The sequence below is a fragment of the Eptatretus burgeri genome, chromosome 6 (assembly GCF_056783735.1).
Source record: "Eptatretus burgeri isolate ZD-2024b chromosome 6, Ebu_testis_v1, whole genome shotgun sequence".
NCBI classification, from domain to species: domain Eukaryota; kingdom Metazoa; phylum Chordata; class Myxini; order Myxiniformes; family Myxinidae; genus Eptatretus; species Eptatretus burgeri.
This window is the reverse complement of record NC_140966.1, coordinates 50,171,426-50,197,430: the sequence shown is the minus strand read 5'-3', so window position 1 is coordinate 50,197,430 and position 26,005 is coordinate 50,171,426. Positions and strand designations below refer to the sequence as shown.

Here is a 26,005-nt window from a genome sequence, read left to right as displayed (position 1 = left end):
TCATTATATTTATAAAATTGTCAATTTTAATCCGATTGACTTGGATTCTAAACAGGATTTTCATATCAGCCCACTGAATTCAACCATCAATTATTTTTGAGGTCATCGGCCAAATTTTCTAAAATTGTCTATTTTCATCCAATGGACTTGAAATTTGAATTCAACCAATAACTAAGGTCAAATTTGTTTTATGGATTTCTCAAGTATTGTTTGTGTATCGAAAACATCCTCGTTTATTTGTGTGCAGGCCATCTCAAGAAGTTATGGACGGTTTCGGATGAAATTTGGACAGGTTGGGTGTGTGATAAAAACAAATTCATGAGATTTTGGTGAAGATCCAAATCTGGATCTGGGCAGAGGCAAGTGCTCTACCGAGTGCCCTTCCAGTTAACATTTGTTGGGTTTTTTTGTGATGTTTTTACATTCAATAGAAATGGAGCCAAAAATATTTTGCACAGTATCTCAAAAAGTTCTGGATGAACAACAAAACTTAGTGGATGAGTTGGTGAGATGACAAGAACAAGCCAATTAGATTGTGCTTCAGGTCAACATATCCGGCCGATCAATGGGATACAAAACGTAAACTGTTCAGCCTGGAGGAGATATTCCTCCAGGGAAGGGGTTTTAAGGTGGAACGAGATTTGGGATCAGGAGGGAGCGTTTGGGAACCTGAGACTTTTCAGCAGACTCCATTCAGTTAATTTGGCGATATTATGAGCTGCGTCCATTATGACAACTGAGAAAAAGGACTAATAAATGTTTCTTCGAGTTTCAACAGTTGCCATCAGAATTTGGAGGACAGAGAAGAGAAGTGAAAATTGGGATCTCAAATGAGCCGAGTGCTGGGTCTCTGCTCTTGCCCGGACATATGCACAGACTGTGGGCCTTAAAAGTATCTGCAGGTACATACTGGTCGGATTGTACTTCCTGGCAGATGTGGAGGAAAAATTTATATTAATGTATTCTAAATTGTAACAAATGGGGTTTGAGAAATGTAAGTTTTATGTCTTGGTCTGGGCTGATAACACCGAACCTTTGACTCAAAATGTACGTCGTGTCTTGGTCTGGAGCGGTGTGACCTGGGCTGATAACAGCGAACCTTTGCCTCGAAATGTACGTAGTGGCTTCTCGCCTAGAAAACATGTACGTAGTTTGAATTGGCAGCCCCCACCACTCTCCCATGAAAGTATAAAATGCTTTGAAATGTAAAATTGTTTGAGTGCAAGTACCTGAGAAAGTAGAGTATCAGTGGCTTGTGCTCCTTGGAACTGACCAAGTACCAAATTAGAATAAAACTCTCTGATGTAATGTGGAAGTGAATTGAATCGGGTTGGTTTAACTGTTAACTAAAAGTAAGAATAAATGAAATAGAACCAAATAATATTGCAATCAATGGGGATTCTTAAGTTCATTGTACGAGGGTGAGAAGTGCATGGTGGATAATTAGAAAATAAATTGTTTCACAAAGAAAGGACTTGTGTGGACATCGGTTATCAGTGTCGGTGGATTTTATGCAGGATTTTATAACCAAATCGGACAAACGTTAAACTCTGTCTGAAGTCAAATAGGATTCCACAATCAACCAGGAAGAATCGTTCAACGATCACAACGGGGTGGGTGAAAAAAAATCCACAACACAGAGAAGGAAAGCCACTAAGTATTTTGTCACCACAAAAAAACCTTCTTTACGAGGCAACATTCTATCCGTTGGCAGTCTATAATAATAATAATAATAATAATAATAATAATAATAATAATAATAATAATAATCGGTAGTGTACAACATGCGGTTCCAATGGATATTAAGCAAATTTGGAACATGACTCTTAGCAGACATGTCTTGATTCGAATCATCCCCAATAACTCGACTGACATTTTAAAAATCTATTGGCATAATTTATCCACGTAATTATTTTTCATTTTACAATTTTCGATTGTGTATTCGTATGTCCGTCGTTATCAGTCACTGAAGTTTAAGTCCACGAACCCAATTTGAATGAACAGTAATGTAGCCTGAGAAAATTCATGCACATTTCTATTGACGCTTGATGTTCTTCAGCATACGTTATACAACCAAAACATTGCCACAATATTAATTATTGCATTTGAATTGTGAGGTATTCAAATTAAAGCATCCACCGTGTAAAGTGACAAAAGAAGACAAAGACCAAACTTTATTTGACATTATATGCAGTGAAAGGACGGCTTACCAGGGTGATGAATCAAAATGTTCAATAAAAACACACACACACACACACACACACACACACACACACACACACACACACACACACACACACACACACACACACACACACACACACACACAAAGCAATAAAATAAGAACCCTCACCTTGTTTTTCTCCAATTTAACTTTGAACTTATCCTGACTGCAAGTCTCCACATCTCCAGTTCCACATTCAGTTTTGCTGGGAAATACAGTTTAAAATAGATAAGACAGACTTGTCAGGGGATGACCACGAGCTTTCTTTTAAAGTACAAAATTGAAAACAGACGTCAAACCGCTAAAACAACCATCAAGTGGATGTATTGAGAAATGCACTGGTATGATGCCATCATGAGACCCAAAATGATGCAATCCTTCAAAATTTAATTTTAAGCTAACAGTCTCATCCAGAACCAAGAAAACCCTAAATATTCCATATCTTTCAAACAGTAAGCCTGTGGGCCATAAAGCCAAATTCCAAAAACAAGTGAAGCAAAATGTTTACGGTTATTTAATCGAGACCTTTTTGGATTACAACTCCTCTCATGTCTTCTGCATATTGAGTTTCCAGTAGAAGCTTCAGTTAAACAGTATTAAATGATTAATGGGTCAGTAGACAAGAGTTCTCAACATGGCATAAGATGTATCGTGATAACACACTCATCATTTGATTGCTGCCATTACGAGTGACAAGGTGAATAACCTGAAAACGAGTGCCTTGTATCCATTGGCAAAAGGCGCTATATAAATACAACGACAGCGAAGTCGATGGCGTGCCATTGCAAATCCCCACGCTTCCCGCCAAAGCAAAGTTTAAATGACAGAAGGTTCCATGAATGACAATATCAAATATTGACTTTAAATTTTTTTCCCCATTTTGACCACTGCAGCCACAAGTCCCCACCCCCTAGACCAGGAGCATGAACTGCAAGTGAATTTTTTTTTAAATCATTACAGATTTCATGCGTCCCTCAATGTTGATTTGCATCTCCAAAGTTTCATTTAATAATGTTTAAAAACGTGCCAGTCATTGCATTTTTTGAAATTTGACCTTCTGACCCCACCATAGGGGGGAAGCCAAAAATGATACTGCTCTTGCACCTTTGAGCCATTGGTGATCATAACCAAGTTTGGTGAATTTCTGCCGAAATAATTAGAAGACAGCGTGACGGACACGGACACACAAAGACAGACAGAGCAGATCACAACATCCCCCTGGTTATTTTCAGAGTTATCCAGATATCGTGAACTTCAGGGTCAAAGGTTGGGGGACTCAGCCAACATACCCACAAAAAATATATAATATTGGTATCTATTATACAAAGCGAGCCAACTGTGTCTCCATCTGTCTTCTGCACTCTCAAACCACTCGACAGAATTAAAATTTAGTGGTTGTACTCAGGGCTGTTCCCCAGACTGGTACTGGTGGTTAAAATAAATAAATGGCCCCATTTGTTTCAGCGTAAAACAACAAATTTTCATTCATGCATGACCTTGGAGGTCCCATAGTACACATGCAAAGCTTCAGGCCATAAGGTTTCAGTTTTGGATTTGTGGAGGAAACACTGACAATTAGTATGCATACATCTAATAAGTAAGTGTGTGTGTGTGTGTGTGTGTGTGTGTGTGTGTGTGTGTGTGTGTGTGTGTGTGTGTGTGTGTGTGTGTGTGTGTGTGTGTGTGTGTGTGTGTGTGTGTGTGTGTGTGTGTGTGTGTGTGTGTGTGTGTGTGTGTGTGTGTATGTGGTCACCAATCAAACCAAAACTACTGGGCCAATTGCCACCAAACCTGGTACATGGACCAAGTTGGAACTCGTGGGGAACATGGGTGACTTGGTCTGTCGTCACGGAGGTTCAGGAGAGACGGGGGGGGGGGGGAGGAGGGAAAGAAAAAGTCGACGAAAATTCTCCACGTAAACATGCATCATGTCGCGCGACCCGGTGGTGGTGGCAGAGGGTATAACAAGTCGCTGTGGAGATAACTTGTATTTTACACTGAACACATTCCCAGAGTGGGAAGCCCCAAAGCCAACCTCCACGAAATCAAGGGAAGAAGGGGAAGGCTGGGATTTCAGAGAGAGAGGGGTTAGGAAGAGGCAGGGGAATGGGTGGGGTTGGGGTTGGAGTCTGGATGGAGGGGTGGGGCAGGAGGATGCAGGGGGAGGGACAGGAGGGGGACCAGCATTGCCTGTCAAAGTTGGGACCCCTGCTAATATATATGTAGAAATGTACTGTGCCTTCAGAAAGTATTCACACCCCTTGACTTCCGTCACATTGTGTTTCAGCCTGAATTTAAAATGGATTAAATTGAGATTTTTTTTTCTCACTCGTTTACACAGAATCCCCATAACGTGAAAGTGGAAAAAAAACTGTAGAATTTTTTTTAATTAATTAAAAGTGAAAAGCTGAAATGTCTTGAAACCCAATCAGGACAAGAGTATAACCCTTCTGATAGTATGATTTGGCCTTGGATTCCCTAAGTATTCAACACCTTTGCTTTGACACTCCAAATTGAGCTCAAGTGCATCCAATTTCCTTTGATCATCCTTGAGATATCTCTGCAACTTGATTGGAGTCAACCTGTGGCAAATTCAATATATTGGACATAACTGAGAAAGAAACACCTTTCTATATCAGGTCCCACAGTTGGCAGTGTATGGCAGAGCATAAACTCCACCATGAAGTCCAAGGAACTATCCATAGAACTGAGATATAATTGTGAGGAGGCATCGATCTGGGGAAGGGTAGAAAATTTCTGGAGTGTTGAAAAAGTTCCCAAGAGGACAGTGAGCTCCATCATTAGAAAATGGAAAGAATACGAAACTACCCAGACTCTAAGAGCTGGCCATCTCATCAAACTAAGCAACCGGGCAAGAAGGACCTTGGTCAGGAAAGTGACAAAGACCCCAATGACCACTCTGACAGAACTGCAGAGCACCTTAGCTGAGATGGGAGAACCTGCTGGAAGGACAGCAGTCTCTGTAGCCCTTCCGAAATCTATTCCCTATGGAAGAGTGGCCAGATTGAAGCAACTCCTGTGAAACAGGTACATGACAGCATGCTTGGAGTATGCAAAAAAGTCAAATGAAAGGCAAAAAGCATGAGGCAGATGATGTGGTCTGATGAGACGAAAATTGAACACTGAAATGAATTCAAAGCGCAACGTCTGGCAGAAATACAGCACAGCTCATCACCCATCGAACACCATCCCGACAGTGAAGCATGGTGTTGGCAGCATCATGTTATGGGGATGCTTTTCAGCGGCAGGGACTGGGAGACTTGAAAGGATCGAGGGAACAATGAATGGAGCAAATAAAGGAAAATCCTTGAGGAGAACCTGCTTCATCGTGCAAAACACCTTTGACTGCGGCGAAGATTTACATTCCAACAGGACAATGACCCCAAGCATACAGACAAAGAAACACTGGAATGGCTTCAGAACAACAATGTGAAAGTCTTTGAGTGGCCCAGCCAAAGCCCAGACTTGAATCCTATTGAGAATCTATGGAAAGACTTAAAGATTGCTGTTCACTGACACTTCCTATCTAACTTGACAGAGCTTGAGCAATTCAGCAAGGAAGAAATGGGAGCTCATCCCCAAATCCAGATGTGCAAAGCTGATACAGACATATTCAAGAAGACTCGAAGCTGTAATCACTGCCAAAGGCGCTTTTTAAAAGTATTGACTCAGGGCGCTGAATACTGATGTAAACCAGAAGGGCGCGCGCTCAGTGGAGCCACACAATGCCTGATGGATGAGAACATATCTGGCCCAATACATTTTTGAGATATCATGCGATATACTGTTTTTGGCCCATTCTCTCAATGGTGAAAAATCACTGTAAAAATTTCATCGTTCTCGCATCTTCACCAAAATCTAATAAGTTCATCCTTGTCACATCGTTGGGTGTGTCCACCAAGTTTCATCGAAATCTGTCCACAATTTTTTTTGATATATCCTGCACACACAGACAGACAGGAGTGAAAACATAAACTTCTTCCACCTTCGGTGGCAGAGGTAATCAGATATTTCTGTGTTTCATTTTCAATAGACACGTAGAAATTTCCAAAAACATGTTTTCACTTTGTCATATGAGGTACTTTGTGTTGATTGGTGACTCTTATTTTTAATTCAATCCATTTTAAATTCAGGCTGTGACATCAAAATGTGAAAAGTCGACGGGTGTGAATACTTGCTGAAGGCACTGCATATACACTGTCGGACGCTGCTATTCGCGAGGGATACATTCCTGAAAAATCCCGCGAATGGTGGGGCATTATTAAAAAAAATTATTGTATTTTCTAATTTTTTTTTACATAAAGAGCAATTTCACAGAACAAATCAAGACAACATAAAGCGAACAGCAGGAGAAAGGGGAAACAGCAGCAGAGCAGAAGGAGAAAGTAGATGGAAATGGACAAACAAGGGATGAACAGATACATGACACAAGGAAATAGACACTTTAAATTTATTAATTTCATCTGCATTTATCACGTTTTACTCAGCTATTTGTACTAATATTCAACTATTTACTTGCAGACACAAGTTCCTGGGTCTTGTATGACAATTTAACTATGCCTCGAACCCAGGGAGCACACGAGCTTTGCGATTTTTAAAGAGGACGAATTATTGGCCAATCGGAAGGTGGAGTCGGCCAGAATCAGATAGCCCAGAACCTTGGCATTCCGCTTTCTACGGTCAATCGGGTGATTGTGCAATTCACCAGCGAAGGCAAGGAGTCCACACAGCTTCCCGTTCTGGTCGATCTGGGCCCTCAGAAAGGTGTCTTCGAGCTGTCAAGCGGTCCATCGATAAAACTCCCCGATGCAAGGCAGTAGAGGTTGCAGAGAATGTCCAAGTTAGCTCAAGAACTGCTGTGCGGTACCTTCATCAACTGGGCGACTATGGGAGAGCAGCACGGAGAAAACCTCATCTTAGACCAGCCAACATTCAAAGGAGAAAGAGGTGGGTAGATGAGACCCAATTTGCTCAATTTTCTGAAAGTGGAAACGTATGGTTCCGGAGACTTCCCAGTCAAGAGTTCTCCTTGAACCGATTGCAGCCAACTGTCAAACACGGTGGGTTTTTTTAGTGATGGTGTGGGAGCAATCTGGAGCGCTGGTCGGTCAGAGCATGTGGAGTGTGTTGGCAACATCATCTCTATCCTTGAGGATGGACGTCTCCCTGGCTTCTCCGGTGGTCAAAAAACCCTGTTCATGGAAGATGGAGCTACATGACACCCTCCAAAAAAGACCAAAGAATGGCATAACATTAATGGGATCAAGTGACTTCCATGGCCAAGTCAGTCTCCTGACATGAATCCCATTGAACACTTCTGGGCCATATTGGATCGAGCTGTGCGGAAAAAGTCCAGGAAACAAACATCATGGACAGACTTGCAAACCCGTTTGTGTGAAGCCTGGGCAGAAATCCCACAAGGAGAAAATTTCAGAACTCGTTAGTTCTATGCTTGAAAGAGTAAACGTATTGAAATCTGCAAATGGCAAGTCCACAAAATACTCATGTATGAATTAAAATGGATCAAATATACTTCAAATGTTCAATAAATAAATTCTTTTAAAATCATGATGTCTATTTACTTCTGTCGTGTCTCTGTAAGTAACGAAGGATAAGGGAGAATGCAAAAGGTGGACAATAGGAATGCAAAGGCAAAATTGTGTTTGACCAGATTGATATTGTCAACGTCTGAGGAGAGGGGAGAGGCTGCTGCCTGTCAGAAGGATGAGAGATATCGGGTAGAAAGTGGAGTCGTCAGCAAAGAAATAAAGAGGATTTCCCAGAGTTAGTGAGATCACCGATGAAGATTCGGAATAATATGGGGCCACGAACACCGCATTGGGGTACTCCAGGCTTGACAGGGAGAGGAGATGAAAGGGTTCCATTGAGAACCACACATTGACGACAAGAGGGGAGGAAGTCGGTCATCCAAGAGTGGATTTGGCCTTGAAATCCAAAGGCAGACAGTTTGGAGAGCAAGGCAGGGTGCTAGATTGTATCAAAAGCTCAAGATATGTCCAAAGAAATGGTCCTGATCTCGTGTCTGATAATGATGGCCTCCATCATTGTTGGGAGAGTAGAATCAGCCTGTTCAGGGTACAGTGAGCAGGTCTGAATCTAAATTGATGATCTGAGATGAGGCTGTTGGAGGAAAGGAATGATTTTATGTCAAATGTGATGGATTCCATGACCTTGCTGATTATTGGAAGTATAGTAAAGCTAATTGGGCTGCAGTTAAGGGGATCCATTTTTGCACCTTTTTTCCTCTGTCTGAAGAGTTAATCATTTATATTTATGTGCAAATGATTGAATGTGGGTGAATCAATAATGCACAGTCCTACATGTTATGTTTGTGGGGTAGAGTGAAGAATTTCAGAGGACAGATAGAATCGTATAGAGTTGTTTGGCCCGTGGACATGTAGGAGACATCTCGATGTAAACAAAGTAGGGGAACTGTGAGCTTAAGTGTAACTTGTCACCACACAGGGGAGGGGGCGGGGGAGGGGTGTAGTGCGGTGTTAATTAGATAGGGATGAAGGATAATTTTCCCCCATATGTAATCGCCCCCTGACCCCCACCCCGTGACTTTTCCCTATGTTTATGTATTGCAAACCAGCAACGATAGAATTTCGTTTTTGTAACAGCAACGGCCATGACAACCAAGCTGCATGACCAAGTAGGAAGAAGCCCTGCCTCAAAGGGTGACGGCGGGCGAAGTCACGCCAACAAGGCCGATGATTGATGAGCGTGACGTGAGTAGGAAGAAGAAGAGCACATAAGAAGGCACGTTTGTCAGAGTACAGGGAAGCAGCGAGATGCAAACGCATGAGGAGAGTTTGGTGTAAGGGAGGCGGTCAGAGAAACCAGAGCGCATCTTGGCAAGAGTGCGGAGAAAGCGGGATCGGGAGGTGTGGTCGACAAAGAAGCAACACCGCGGTTCGGGAGCTCTGATGTCAAATATTTCCTCACTAATTGCTCGGCGCCATGTTTGGGGTGCGGTTACCCACACGCCGACGACGCAGTTCAATCGTCAAGTCCTAAAAGATCGCCTGGACCCAACTAAGTGAAGGAACAAAAAGGGATTTCTTTATTTTATATGGCCGTGTGTGTGTGTGTGTGTGTGTGTGTGTGTGTGTGTGTGTGTGTGTGTGTGTGTGTGTGTGTGTGTGTGTGTGTGTGTGTGTGTGTGTGTGTGTGTGTGTGTGTGTGTGTTTAAGTGTGGAGGCGCCTCAAAATTTTATTTAGATAACCTCACGCTTTTCTTTCACAATTACAATTTGAATTATCATCATTGTTCATGTTTGATTACTGTCATTAATTTATCCATTTTATTTTATTTTAGTTGCTTGTGTCCATGCATCTGTTGTGGGTTCGAGAGTAAAACCCCTGTACCATGCATGCTACCACCCTGGTGAAGCGCTTGGCGTTTCTTTCCCACATGCGCCTTAATCTCCGGGAGTGTCGGCTGTGGGCCTCCAAAGGTGAACCGTTTGACCATCCATCCAGGTAGTGGCTAAACCTGCTGGGCATGACAATATGTACATCTTAATCAGGCAGCTGAGGACCCATATTTTCAAATTATGGGGACAGAGCAGCCAAAAGCACCAAACTTTCTCCAGGTGCTTGTAAGACAGACAGTAGCATTAATTTTTTTTGGACATGTGACACTCAAATCATGCCTTCATGTATTATTATGCTAATTTATGCAAATTACATGTATTTAATAATATTTCATTGAAACATTACAAGCTTAAAAACGATGTCGAAAATACTTTTTGCCTGTTTATCATGACTCGAAATCAGGATTAAATTCAACCAGTTGAGGTTATATTTTATGAAAATTATTTCATGTAAATTATTTTATTGATGAAAAGCATTTTACATTTTTTTTTTTACATTTACATATTTACAGGTATTTTTTTTTAAGAAAGTGTAAATTATCAGCCCGAAACTTTATGCAGTGAAATATTTTCTGGATGCTGAACATCAATAAAGCACCCATTCATCCCGGAGATTAATTTTTTTTGTAGACAATGTCGAGGAGGGTGTTCCACTTTTGCAAAAGTAGTTGCTGGAATGAAGCACTATGTGCCTATCGATTCCATGAGTGAAGTTAGGTGATCGACCAAAGTTTGAAAATTTTCCCGCATTTTTTGATCACGGGCCGGCATTTTGAAATTCCAGGAAAAATCCAAATATTTGGAAATAATATTGATTTTTGAATATTTAAAAAAAAATACATTTCTCTGTGTTTAGATGGCCGAATGCACTTCAGTAGGCACCAGTATGATAGTAAGTAACCGTAAATATTATTCACAATTTGTCCCAACATTTTGAGAAGGGGTTGTCATTTTGGAATTTCACTGAAAATCCCATATTTTGGCAATTATTGCATGGCACATTGTTAGGCATTTACAGAATATCAGTAGTAGCGTTTTCGTAAAGACATTATTAATGACAAATGAGAGCATGATCAATTAATTATGAGAACAACCAAATATGTTTTAAGCGACATGGTTTTCATATATGACAACATAACAATCTAGCAAATAAGCAACCACAGATATCTTATAGAGAACATAGCGTTTGTTTTGTATAGTCTGGGTAAAGCTTCCTGTGCTCTTCCACGCACTGTAGCAATGCTTGACGTTGTTTCTCATCATTGCACATATGAATAAAGTCAGACACCAGCTTAATTCCTCTTTCAGCGAGATCATTTACGACATGCAAAGAATTAGCACTTTCGCAAAATTTCCTGTAACTAGCGAACTTGTCCCACATAGCCACAGGAGCCCTGACCATTGGTCAGTCAAGATTTATCTGCAAGTACACAAATATATATATTTTTAATTTTTCATTAGATAAACACAAAATATACGATTTTCACTGAATTTCCAAAATGTCAACCCCTTCTCAAAATGTCGGGACAAGTTTGTGAATAATATTTAAGGGTACTTACTATCATACTGGTGCCTACTGAAGTGCATTTGGCCATCTAAACACAGAGAAATATATTTTTAAAAATATTCAAAAATCAATATTATTTCCAAAAATATGGATTTTCCCTGAAATTTCAAAATGCCAGCCCACGGTCAAAAAAGGCGGGAAGATTTTCAAACTTTGGTCGATCACCTAACTTCACTAGTGGAATCGATAGGCACATAGTGCTTCATTCCAGCAACTACTTTTGCAAAAGTGGAACACCCTAATGTCGAGGCTCACATGAGAGCGAACACAGAACATACAAGAATGGGACCAGGAGAGAAGAGGGCAGGAGAGGGAAGGACAAAACAGTGGGGAACAGAGACATTAGGACGTCTGTGGAAGGGAGAGGGATGAGGCAGGGTACACAGGGTAAACAAGATGGACAACAGGGGCTTTCATTTTGGACACTGCAGTTTTTGGACAAGATGGGCATGACAGGGATTTATATGGCAATTGGATCAAGGTGTGACCACATCAATAGGACAAGTGTGCACTGTGTACAAGTATCAGGGGATCAGGGGAACAGCTTGAGAAATGGAAGATTTTTCAGGAACTTTTTCAAGAAGTATTGTTACTTTGTTATATTCTCAAATCAAAAGTTCACATCATCCTTGAATTTGAGGAAATATGGGTGAGGAACTATTTTTTATTATTTATTTTTTGTATACCAAATCGAGACTCGTGGAAGAGCTAAAATCCAATTTGGCAACAAGTCCAAAGACGAAACGAAATGACTCGTCTGCAACACCATAGACAGTGGGAGAAAAAAACAAAAAAACAAAGGCAAGCAAGCTGGAATTACTGCCGGCAGTTGAGCTCGATAGATTAAGAAAAGAGAGGAGGTTGAAGCTTGCAGAGAGGTCTCATGTATACAATCATTAAATTTGGTGAAAGAGCAGTGACCATGTAGATAAACAACACATTGCTGCGTACTGGGCCATAAACCAAGACAGTATCCACAGAGGTGGGTGGGACAAGGGAGGGCAGAGAGCTCCGAACAGAGCACAATACTTCCACCAGCAAGAGCATTGCATCCGTCCAATCATTCCAAGGAATAGCCAAGGAAGGAGATGAGCACGCCTGATATATGGACTGTGAAAGTAAGGCATCAGTTAGGATGACAACATATGCAATTAAAGCAGTGACTTGGAAGGAGAGATTGATGAGATTGAAATGTTGGCCACTATTGCGAGTGGACTTAGCCATAGGTCAATGAGGAGCACAGGGACATTTCAGTGGAGACTTGGGCAGAGTAAACGTGGGTGGGTGTGGAGGTGTGATCTGAAGAAGCAGGAACAGGTGAGAGACGACCATGAAAGAAAATGAGATTACAGAAGAATCCAGCATTCCTCTATTTTTAGACAGATTCTTCCGGTTAAACTGATTGTGACAACAGCTGAGATAACTTGGCTGCCGTCAAACAGAGATAAGCCTTTGCAAGTTTATTGCTCAATTACAATGCCATCCTGAAGTTTTGCAGGATGAACACGATTGCAGTACAGAAATAAATAACGATCATTTTCCAACTATGACCAAATTTCAAAGGAATTATAAAACACAAGTGTTCTTTGTCAAGCCAAGGCTTGCTACCCACCTCAAAGCTTCATTTGGAGCTTCATCAAAAGTCATGACCGAGGACTCCTTCACCTTGTTCTTCCGCACATAGGTGCGAAATAATTCGACCGCAGAAGTAATTTCCTCCATTGGAATTTTAAAGACAGAGTGGTAAAGCATCTCGTATATCAGTGCTGCAAAGTCAAACACAAATGCACAAGGATGATATTACTGTAGCTACACTAACGGTCAAAAGTTTTAGAACACCCCCATTTTTCCAGTTTTTACTGAAATTTAAGCAGTTCAATGTTTCAATGTACTCTGAAATTAAAGCACAGAACAAATAAACAATTACAGATAAAAAATGAATCATGGAATCGTTTTGTTGAACAAAATTTAATCTAAATTTTTGACTCATCAAAGTAGCTCCACCTTTTGCAGATATAACAGCCGAACATACTCATGGCATTCTTTCTACAATGGAAATCAAATATTGTTCGGAAAGTTCTTCCCAACACTGTTGCAGAAGTTCCCACAAATGTGTTCCACTTGTCGGTTGCTTTGCTTTCACCCTTCTGTCCAGTTCATCCCAGACCAGCTCGATGGGGTTTAAGTCTGGAGACTGTGCTGGCCATTCCATGATTTGAAGCCTACAGTCTTCTTGTTCTTTTCTTCTTCGGTAGTTCTCACATAACCTGGAGGTAAGTTTTTAGTCGTTATCTTACTGCAGCATGATCCCCTGACCAACTAGGCGTAGACCAGGGGTATTGCATGGCGCTGCAAAATGTGGCGGTAGTCCTTTTGATTCAGGGTGCCAGTCACTCTGTGCAAGTCGCTGACTCTGGATCCAGCAAAAGAGCCCCAGATCATCACGCTTCCTCCTACATGTTTGACAGTTGGTGTCACACACACTGAGGAACCATCCTTTCGCCAACTCAACGGTGTACAACAACCCTGCGTGATTAACCAAAGATTAATAATTTTGATTCATCGGTCCATTCGACCTTCTTCCAGTTTTCAGTAGTCCACTGGCGGTGCTTCATGGCCCAGGCAAGCCTCTTTTTCTTATTTTGCCATCTTACCAATGGCTTTCTTACTGCCACTCGACCTGTCAAACCTGCAGCTCCAAGTCTTCTCTTCACAGTTGAACATGAGACTTCCTTACTTCGACCAGTGTTAAGCTGTGCTTGAAGCTGCTGTCCCGTGAACCGCCAATCACACAAGCTGTTGACTCTCAGAAACTTGTCTTCTGATTGTGTTGTGGCTTTGGGTCTGCCACACCTCTTCCTGTCAGAGTTTCCTCCAGTTTCCAAGTGCCTTTTGATGGTGTGGGAAACTGTACTCACTGACACCTGAACTTTCTTTGCAATTTCTCTGAAGGAAAGACCTACACTTTTAAGGGTTAGAATGGTCTGTCTGTCTTTCTTTGTTAATTGCCTTTTTCTCGCCATTATGACAACAATATACTGCTTCCTCCAGTGCAATATTGTCCAAATAATGCCTCAGAGGGTGTAGCAACAGTCTGTTCCAACACTGCTTTTATACAGATAGAGGGTTTGTAACAAATCAACAAAAGTTGGGACACCTGTAGGAATTGCTGGCATCAACTTTCAAGGCTTAATTTACCTCCATTGCTGCAGAACAGCTGAAGTTGCTAACCCATTACTTGTTCCCTGAAAAGGGCCTTTTTAACAACTCTGAAATTTACATTTTTTTCATTTTTGGTAACCTAAACTTTTTTTTTAACCTCTGGCAGTTTACCGCTTCGCTTTGTACCATTTCAGGTGATTCACTGGACTTGAACTGCTTAAATTTCAGTAAGTTCTAAAACTTTTGACTGGTACAGTATGTAGCTTGAGTTTTCTATTGGTACCAATGCTAATAGACGGGCACCGCCAAATCTATTGTTCTCAGAGAAACAGCATTCACCACTCACTCTTAATGACCTACATATGGTCTTGAAACCTTCACCAGCAGAACAACCACAATTGTAAACTCAAACGGCACACGGAAAAGCACATACCTCCGGCAGGCTGAACAGTTTACATTTTGTATCCCACTGATAAGCCGGATCTGCATCCGAACCATTCGTCCTCGCCACACACCAAAATCGGATCGGCTTGTTCTTGTCACCGACCAAACTCATCCACCAACTTTTGTCAAAACCCATCCACAAATTTTTGAGATATTGTGTAACACCGGATATCGTTTTTGGCACGATACCTCAATGGTGAAGAATTGCAAAAAAATTTATCGCAATCCGCTTCCGGGTCTTCAACAAAATGTAATCAATTCACCCTTGTTACACACAACAACCTGTCCGCCAAGATTCATCCGAATCCGTCCATAACTTTTTGAGACATCCTGCTCATAGGCAGATAAATGAGTAAATATGTAACTTACGTCCACCTTTAGTGGAAAAGATTAAAAAAAAAAAAAACAGGCCAAGGCTAAAGCTTTATTCAGGACCAAAATGACTTCCTGCTTCAACCAAACTCACATTGACAGAATGCTGAAGATTCCTCAAAGGATTTGGTGTATACATTGTCATAATGGTTTCCTTGAGAAAACAACAGGTTAATCTGCAAAACAATAAGAAAACAAAGAAGGCAGAAAAGCACCAATGAGAAAGGAAGTTAAAGGAGAAGAGGTGCAATACATTTTGCAACTTGGAAGACTGACATGGGGAAACAGAAATCTCCCATGTGTAGGTCGCTCAAGTGATTGAAACAGATTCACAACGCAGAGATGTTAATTCTTGAAAGTATGCGTATTAATAATTGACCACGTGTGCTGAGAAAATGGTTCCAAAACACGAAAAATAACCACATTTTCTTCATGCCAACAACAGGCAGCAGCTCTATTGTACTTCCATTATTTCTGGAAATTTGTTCTAAAAATTTTTTGAAGCATTTCAAACTCGATGAATAGCTCACACGTGCATTACAGAAAACGACATCAGAAGACGCGTACTTTACCATGTATTACGAGAATAATACTTGCCGAGCCAAATAGTCGAATGGGATTTTAAACTTTCACATTACCTGCTCAGATCTAAATGCCAAGAAAAGCAATACATAATGTGGTGCGGAAGAAAAATAATCAAACATAGATTAAAAAAAAATGCTTTGTCTCAAGAAATACTCAAAACGAACGGAAAAACCTATCAATGATGGATGGGGTTATTGAATAGGACGAGGAGGGCCAAAGAAGCCACCTTTTGATAAGATTCAGGCTGTGACAATCAGGATAGCAGACAATCCTCCGATGGTTACCCGGGGCATTCATCCCTGCAAGTACCCTTCCCCAACAGAATGACAGAAAATTGATGATTCGTGCACAAATCGACCACGATCCCACACCACTGACTACTACTACCTACTACTACTACTATAACTACCACGAGAGAGTTCATGGAACACCATACCCAAGATTCAAGTACATACAGAAGGGTCTTGCCAGGGTTTTGTTCTTGAAAATCCCTGTGAACTGCAAATCCACAAACTTATGGGGCAATGGGGAAAATAGAGCGAGGGATTTCAGCTGTAAAATGTGTCCAAAATGCACCCTTATTTAACACGTTTGTGCCATTTATTTTCATGACTAAAAGTTATGAAAAACAAAATATTAAAGTACAGCCGGAACCGGACATTTGCGTTTACACTATTTACGGACTCCATGTATTCACGGCTAACAAAATGCAATCTGCTTCGACATCCGCAGTCCTGTGCTCCACATATTCGAAGGTTGTTTTTTTTTTTGCGGGCACAAAAAAATTCCCACTCGTCATGAAAAACAGTTCGAAAACTATCTTCCATGAGCCATACGGAAACACAAAACAGCTTGAACCAACCATCGACCACGAGCCACATGAATAAACACAGTAATGGAGTGGTCGCTCCGGTTCAAGAGAAGGTTGGATGAAGTTTTGCTGCCGCACAAAGAGCTGCACGGAACACTGCAGTACTCACCAAAGCAGCTCGCCATCACCCTTTTTATTTTTTTTCGCCCCCACACCTCCACACTTTCAGCACCCCCACCTGCATCCCCTTTGGTGCACGACGCACCAGCATCCTTGCCTGCATCCTCTTTAGAGGACTCCACCGAGTTCACTGGATATTAAATCATAATCAAAAATATCATACTGCATCACAGCTTCAATAAAAACTGGAAAGAGTACTTGCTGCTGTGATTTTATTTGTAAGCATTTTTAATGAAACTTTAATGATGTGCATTTGTGTTGGAAAAAAAATTTAAATTCACCAAAAGTAAAAACATTTAAACAGTCAGAGACTGGTACTTCCAAATTCGTCAACTTGACCTCTGACCTTGTCTTATAAAAGCTGTCTCTAGAGAAGGTAGCGACGCAAACCAGAAGTTTCTACTATGATTCTGTACCAAACCATCAAAAATCGAATGTTTTGGATGTTTGACCTCACTGTGACCTTGACCTTTGACCGATTTTGACCAAAATCTAATCAGCGCTAGCCATCACCCTCCTGAATCACGTGGTGTAATTTGACATTGGTAGCTTGTTCCGTTCTCGAATTATCATGCCTACAAACAAACACACACACAAACAAACAAACACAGGACGGAAGTCATCAATATACTTACAAAATCTTTAGATTTCGTCAGTAAAAATCACGATCCGCCAGGAACCAATCCCCCATTTTTCCCATTGAAACAATATATGACATTTGCAGCCCGATGCTTCACGTACTTGTGTTTTTTTTGTGTGATTTTTGATTTTCCATAAAGAATCACGAACCGCCGAGAACCTATCCCCCTTTTCCCCATTGAAGCAATGCCCCAACATTGGCAGCATTTTTCAGATGTGTACCCCCGTCCCACCACCCCAACGAATGTGAGGGTCTGACTGATTATTTTGTATGCAGCCTATGGCTGCTGGTGGCATTACATCATTACTGGGAGCACAGCTGTGCCGCTGATGCAGTGCCCCATTTCTGGTAGGCTGCTACTCATTTTGCTGACCGAGGAAGGATGACGGGGGCTTGAACTCAAGCCCCTAAGATCTTAAGGCAGTCACCTTAATCGTTAAGCCCACACCAAGCTTTTGAATAAGTTTCTCCTCAATCAGAAACTGACAAGTTGGATGGAAACATACATACAAACACAAACATGAAGCAAGTGCATAACCACACTTTGCACTTCACGTGAGCATGGTAAATCCCATGAGGGTTGGGCATAAGCACCACCCACCCGAATGTCATGTTTGGCACGGTGAATGACACTGAAAAAAGTCTGCATTAAGATGGGCCAAACAGAATAAATAAATGAAGCAGTTGCAAGTAAATTTAGATCCCATAAGTAAATTATCAGACATTGTGAATTATGTCTTTGAAGTTTGGAGATGATACTTGGAGGGAGAGGGAGAGGGAGGAGGACTGTTTTATTTCAGGAGAGGACAATTAAGTGATGAATTATCTCATCATCTTGAAGAAACAGTCAAAAAGAAGATACTTGAAGAATAAATATGAACGCATGAGGTTGGGGAAGCAACAGTGAGAGAAATTGGCAAGAACAGAAATTTAAACTGCGTGCACACTATAATCAGACAAGACATTTACAAGTGACCGCCTTAAATTCTTAACTATTGTCCAAATCCATGGATGTCACAAGCTTTATTTAATGCACTCGCATAAAAGCCCGTCAAAAAATGATGGGTTGGAGTCATTTTATTTGAAATATATTCAAGGAGACTGAAAGATATGATGTTTCAATTCATAACAAGGAAGAAAAAAAAAGTGTTATTTTAAAACACGACTTGAACAAATGTGATAATATTCTTTATCTTCTGGGACATTTCGTTTTGACAATACAGCCTCTCATGAGCATGCCAAAGTCTGAAACTTTACCCTCATGTCAGATGTGTTTTTATCCTCCATTTATGAGATCTCCTCCAGACATAAATGAACACTTGTTTTACTCTGCGTATGTTGCACATCACATGTGCAACAAGTTTTTACCTCCCAACCCCTTGTATTTGTTATTTTTAAACACTTTTGTACACCGCACATGACGCCCAGTTGCAAGTCACCGTCGACAATTCCAATAAGAAGAGATAATTACTCTTATGAAAAATATTTTTCAAGTTCTTTTTTTTTTCGTACTGAAAAATACACGGCAGTGAATACAGTCGTGTTAAAAGATTGGCCTTGAAAACCCTGCTGAAGTCATCCTTATGAAGAGGGACGGACATACACAACACATTGTGTTTTATATCGGTAGATCATTGGGAAATAACAAGAATTGTGAACAAAATGTGAACATTTGTGACCAACCTTTTTTGGGAAGCCATGATGAGTGACGTTTGTCGGAGGCAGGTCAATCTCCCGATAAATAACAAAGTCTCTCCTGCTCACAGTTTTATTGGTGACAAAAATATATAAATTACAATGCGGTAATTATTTAGCAACAATAATAATTTCCAATGTCAATTTACCACTGGACATGCATTCAAGGTTCAAAAGGACAAGCATTTTGGCACTTGGTAATCAGGTTAAAACAACAAAACAACCTTTTCTAACATGCATTTTTATTTTTAAACCAAAAAAATTCTGCAAGGCATTCATCCCTGGGGTGAGCCAAAACCAAAATCTGGCTGGCCTGAGATTAGATCTTTTTTAGACACGTCTATTCATTTTTCAAACTATGGTGGCAAAGGCTCGTTTATTTTTTAAGGTGTATGCCGTCACCTCTGCACTACCGAGCCTGGGTATGAATCTCAATCCAGCTATAAACAATCACCCTGGTATTTCGCTTGTAGGGTGATAAGTCAATTGGAGTGCCATCCCTTGGATAGACATTATACTGGGCATTCTGTCTGTCAGCATTAGTTTGTGGACATGAGAGATCCCACTGTGTCCTTTGTGAAGAGTGGGAGAGCCATCACCAGTGCCCTGGCGAAATTAAGAGTGCAAGTGAGCACAATATACGCCCGAACAAGAAGGTATATACAGAATTGTGCTACGACGTGGAAAACAGCACCCTTGTTGCCGTGGCAACCACTTTAGATGACGAACGTACGTCGCGACACACCGTCTCTACAGTCTGTAACTATGTACCAAATATGAAATGTGAAAGTTGAAAACTTTGGGAGTTAGAGTGAGGAACGGACGGACGGACAGACAGACGGACGGACGGACGGACGGACGGACGGACGACCAGTATCACATAATACGCCCCGATATATATATATATATATATATATATATATATATATATATATATATATATATATATATATATATATATATATATATATATATATATATATATATCAGGCGTATAAAAATTACTGCCTGGAGTAGCAGATGGCCTGGCATTCTTGGAGGTTCCTTGACACCAATTCACACTGCTTGTTAAAACTGTGGCGGTTATCTGGGCAGCAGCTTCTGCACGCTAAACAGACTGACCAAGTGTTTCACACATTTCATGTCAATGGCTTCTTCAGATACAAAAGACTGCTAAGTTTTTGAATACGTTCTTCATTTGAGCATTCACTGATCAACAGGTGTCATGATTGATAACTCCACAAAGTGACGAGTCTGAAATCTATTTGTTAAAAGGGCTCAGATTCCGATTATCTCTCCCTTCTGCTTCTACCAACACACCACCAAACCCCCACCTCTTCTCCAATATCCTTTAACAGGGTGCTCCTCAAAACGAATGAGCTTCTCATCTTTAATGGGGGATTAATTTCAAGCCATCGACAACAACTCATCAGAAACTACCCCAAAACAGTTTCAGTGATCAGATCCTCTAACTGTATCTATCTGGCCGAGCTACTCTATTTGGTGGGCACTCCCTTGTTAGTTTGACCATATTTGTCAGCAAGGACAACAATGAGGAGGTTGGGGTTGAGGTCAGTAGATTTTGCAATTCATTTACTTCGACCAAATTCATAATGTAAAACAAAAAGGATTGTTCATAATTATCTCATTTAGATTACTAGTCGTGTATCCGATACAGCAAGAATGCTTGATGACATCAAAAAATTGAGTCTTTAATTTCAAAAATGACAGCTGATCAAGATTGCAATTCCTCTATTAATTTGCAACACAAGGCTGCAGGGTAGCATCATTGGCTGAGGACATGGCTGTGCCACTGATGCAATGCCCTCTGTCGATTATGGCAGGAATTTGCAATTTGTTCAGGGTACTGGAAATAGCTTGCCTACTCCATGCAAAGGATGCAACGAGGTCTAACATCCACCAATGGATGCTGGCAGACAGGATAGCAGTTCAACATCCATATGACAGATGGCACACACACCGATTCACCCTGCCTGTGAAACACCAGAATGACAGTTGATAGCTGGGTCGGGTTCAAACCAAGGCGAGACAGCTTAGAGGCGAGTGTGCGCACCTTTCGGCCATCCTGTCAGCCCAAGATTCCAATCAAAGGAAATGAACTCCTTCAGCAAGGTGGAAATTTCTCAATCTGAAAGTAGGTGCATCTTTATCTAAATGGTTTAAGAAAATAAAAAAATGACCGTTTTTACAGCCATTTTTCCCTGCTGTGCAGGGATTTGGCTTTTTCTTGAGGCAATGTTTTATGGCCGGATGCCCTTCCTGACGCCAACCCTGGTCGCCTCTTACAACACACAGGGATATGGTACACCTATTCTAACCGGGGCATACACCGGGACCAGTACACTGGCACTCATTTCGCCGACCTCGGAAGGATGACAGGCTGAGTCAACCCCATGGTGTTAATTCAGCAGCCAACGGGGCTTGAACTCAGGACCCTGGGATCCCAAGCCGCCACCCGAACCACTAAGCCAACACCAGGCTTTAAATGGTTTAAGAACAGAAAGGAATTTTTTTTTCACCCTTTTAATCCTTGCGGCCATTTTTAGCAGCCGCTATTCAAGCCTCCATATACCCGAGCGGCCGGGATTTCTCCAGAGAGACCAGGGCGGGGGAGCCGAAAGTCCAAGTAGTTCAGGGTTCAAAGGGTTAATAAAAAAGGTCACCTTTTGAAACTATGCCAATTAAATTGATGGGCAGGGCTGGGAATTAAAAAAGCCACTTCACGAAAGATGACAAACTCAAGTGTGACCAGCAGTGTGCGCATACTCAATCATTTCTCGTCGTGGCTGGTGTGCAAGTTGAATTAAATTTCTTACAAACCAGAGTTTAGAAATGTTTTGTGTGTATAAATGGAGAGAAAAAAAAAATTAACTGGTCAACCACCTGGAATGCAGTATTAAATACTTGGAGGCCACATACTCATCACCTATTTCTGCACAAAGTTAATCTGGCTAACAGTTCAATTTATTACCTCCACCACCGAAGGTTGAGGTGGCTCTGATTTCACCCCTTTCTGTTTGTTTGTCTGTGTACAGGATATCTCAAACTTGTGGACGGATCCGGATGAAATTTCGTGCACAGGTTCGGTGTGTGACTAGGACAAACTGATTAGATTTGGATGAAGATCCGGATCAGGATCCGACTACGAGAGGGAGAGGGAGAGGGAGAGGGAGAGGGAGAGGGAGAGGGAGAGGGAGAGGGAGAGGGAGACAGAGAGACAGAGAGACAGAGAGACAGAGAGACAGAGAGACAGAGAGACAGAGAGACAGAGAGACAGAGAGACAGAGAGACAGAGAGACAGAGAGACAGAGAGACAGAGAGACAGAGAGACAGAGAGACAGAGAGACAGAGAGACAGAGAGACAGAGAGACAGAGAGACAGAGAGACAGAGAGACAGAGAGACAGAGAGACAGAGAGACAGAGAGAGAGAGAGAGAGAGGGCCAAAAATGATATATCGAGTCAAAAAAAAAAAGAGGACCAAATAAACAGCACGATATCTCAAAAAGTTGTGGAGAGATTCGGATGAAACTTGGTGGACACGTTGGGTGTGTGACCCAAACTGAATCTGGATAAGAGAATTATTTAATTCTTCAAGTGATGCTTCACCATCGAGAGATGGAGCCAAAAACAATATTGTCCTGCAAATCATGATATTTAATCTCCGCCATCGAAGATGGACAGAGGTGACTGTTTTCACCCCTGTCTGTTTGTTTGTTTGTGAACAGTATTACGGAAAAACTCCTGGACGGATTTCGACGAAACTTGGTGGGGGGATTCGGTATGATCCAAGGATCATGCCATTAGATTTTGTACTTGGTCCAAAGTCCAATATGGTCGCTATGGCGGCTATTTTGAAATATTTGAATTTTTTTTTTTGCATTTCTACATGTTTTGAGTGATTTCCAACCAAAAATAAATAAATTTGTTCGAGAAAAAAAAAAAATTGCAACTTTTTTTCAAAAAAAATTCGATTTTATTTGAAAAATATTTGAATTTTTTTTTTGCTTTTCTACATGTTTTAAGTGATTTCCAACCCAAAAAAATTAGTGAGAGAAAGAACAACTTAGAAATTTTGCAGCTTTAAAAAAAAAATAATTTCGATTTTATTTTTTTGGCATTTCTACATGCGCGTCGATCTAGTTTAGTTTATTCAATCGTGGTTCAGTCGAGTCTGATCCGTTTTGACCTACAATGAAGAGGATATCAGGTTCACTTAAGTGACTCAGCAGTATTGGCGGCGGAGGTTTTGCACTCCACCGAGTGCTCCCCCTCTAGTTCAAAAATGTATTGGGCCCAATATGTTCTCCTGAATCAAGCATAACGTGGCAGAGGTATGCACTTTAACGAGTGCCCTTGTAATTTAGACTGATAAATTATATTTGTCATCTCACCATTTTGCCATGCACTTAAAGTGATTGAATGCAACGTTATTCCCAAATGTTTGATCTGTCCTCTAACAAAGATTGACATGAACAATCACCAGCAAGACTCGTTATATTTTTGAGCAAAATGCTGAAAATATTCTCACTTATGGACCATTGTCACCCCAAGCTAGTAAACTTGTCCATCTTTCATCCACTTGTATTGCCAAGTTTTTCCATGTTGAATGGATTTATGTAGACATCTCTGATCCAACAAGGATATTCAAGGAACTTTTGTGCAGGAGGAGGCATTCTGCCTATCTCACCTGTGCTACACCAACACCAGATACAATCACCCATCCACACACACGCGACCGACAAGACCTACCAATTGCCCTGTATCCATTTGCAATGCATCTAGGTACCAATTTTAAGCAATCTACAGTGCCTTCAGAAAGTATTCAAACCCGTTGACTTTTGTTTGGTTTTGTTGTGTCACAGCCTCAATTTAAAATGGATTAAATTTGAGTTTTTGTCACCAATCGACACAAAAAAACCCCCGAATGACAAAGTGAAAACATGTTTTAGAAATTTTTAAGAATTAAAGACACAAGAAGGGCACTCGGTAGAGCACTTAGCTCCACCATGCAATGTCTGATCCACAAGAACATACCAGGCTCAATATATATTGTTTTTGGCACAATCTCAATGGTAAAGAATCGTTTCAAAAAATTCTCAGATCCGGATTTCGAGCTTCACCAAAATCAAATCAATTCTTTCTTGTCACACATCCAGTGTCCACCAAGTTTCGTCCGAATCCGTCCACAGCTTTTTGAGAAATTGTGCTGTAAACTTTTTGACCCAATCTCTCACTGATGAAGAACAACTTAAAAAATTAAATAACTCCCATATCTAGAACCAGATCTTCACCAAAATTAAGTGTCATTGTCCCTGGCCAGTCACATGCGTACACAAAAATTTCAGAACAATTGCTTGAAAACTGTGGCCAAATATCGTTTGACAAACAGACAAACACGACAGACCCACACACACACACACTGTTACTTGGTGAAAATTATTTCACCAAGTAACAAACTGACAAACAAACAAGAAAGATGTCATGCATATCACAATATTTGTGAAATCCAAAAAACTAATTTGACCTCAAATGTAATTGGTGGTTGAATTCAATGACCAAATATGAAATACAACTCCTCTTAAAATGCAAAGTCAATCAGATGAAAATTGACAATTTTAGAAACTCGGCCTTTGTTGACCTTTTGGCCAATTTTGACCTCAAAAATAATTGCCTGGTTGAATTCAGTGGCCTGAAATATAAATCCTCTTCAAATCCAAAGGCAAATCAAAAATAATATATATATAAATATATATATATATATATATATATATATAATTATCACACCCAGAAATGGCGTGTCTGATGAACACCCGATATGACATGGTACAATCCGCCTTCTGAAAACACCATAATCACTTTTTTTTTTTCTCGTCAATATGGCATGAGGATGGAATTTTAGAAAGTTTAAATTGTTATTCATTGGTATTTTATAACGTGGATGAATAAGGTATAAAGGGACAGGAGGTACAGGGCATGCCAATAAAAGGTTAACAGCTTCAAATGACCTTTGTACTTTGAGTCATTACCTTAATTTTTTGTTTTGTTTTGTCGGAGTGATCAATGATCTTTGATGAAGTCATTCAAGCAAAACCAAAGCATTCTACGGAAAAAAAATGTTTTCTTCGGAGAAAAGAGTAAACATTGTCAAGTGGCATTTTAACACCAAATCAATTGCTTCTGTCCAGACGAGGTTCTGTCCAGAATACGGAGTGCATCCCAGAAACAAGCTCGAGGAAGTGAGGGAGCGGGGGGAGGGCGAGGTAGTGGGAGGAGAGTGAGTAAGTGGGGGGGCGAAGAATTTGGGGTGAGGGGAGAGCGAAAGAGAGAGAGGAGGGAGGGGGAGTGAGGTAGGGTGGGACAGCGAGTGGAGGGGGGGCGCGAGTAAACGGGGGAGAAATGGGGGAACCAGGAGCGTGAGGGGGGGGGGTAGAGGGAGTCAAAGATAATGTTATGTTCTGTCAACACACACATGCACACGTTTTTACAGGTATTTTCATCGTAGATGTGTTCATGGCAATGATCGTTTAAATGCAACTTAAAAATCCATTAAAACTGCTATTTATTAATAAATAAGAACAATATTATGTTTTGAACTTTCATTTTGGGAAAAATGCTGGTTTTTCACATCCTTCAGGAACGTATCCTCCTATTTATAACATTATTCTGATGGGGAAACTTGATTCGCAACAAGCTGATTCGCGATACAGTTTTTCAGGAATGCATCCCAAGGAAATGGTGAGGTATTACTGCAAATACATATATATATATATATATATATATATATATATATATATATATATATATATATATATATATATATATATATATATATATATATATATATATATATATATATATATATATATATATATATATATACCG

General features: G+C 40.7%; 1 protein-coding gene across 1 annotated transcript in view; it reads right to left on the bottom strand.

The window, feature by feature from the left end:
• Positions 1-26,005, bottom strand: part of LOC147024751 (UDP-N-acetylglucosamine transferase subunit ALG13-like) — a 74,235-nt gene that overhangs the window by 39,139 nt on the left and 9,091 nt on the right. Inside the window, exons 5-8 of the mRNA XM_085887045.1 lie at positions 19,090-19,162; positions 15,285-15,366; positions 12,825-12,978; positions 2,354-2,429 (exon numbers count right to left, since the gene is read on the bottom strand). Of these exons, the coding sequence (XP_085743171.1) occupies positions 2,354-2,429; positions 12,825-12,978; positions 15,285-15,366; positions 19,090-19,162 (385 nt within the window). The remainder of the gene's footprint in view (positions 1-2,353; positions 2,430-12,824; positions 12,979-15,284; positions 15,367-19,089; positions 19,163-26,005) is intronic.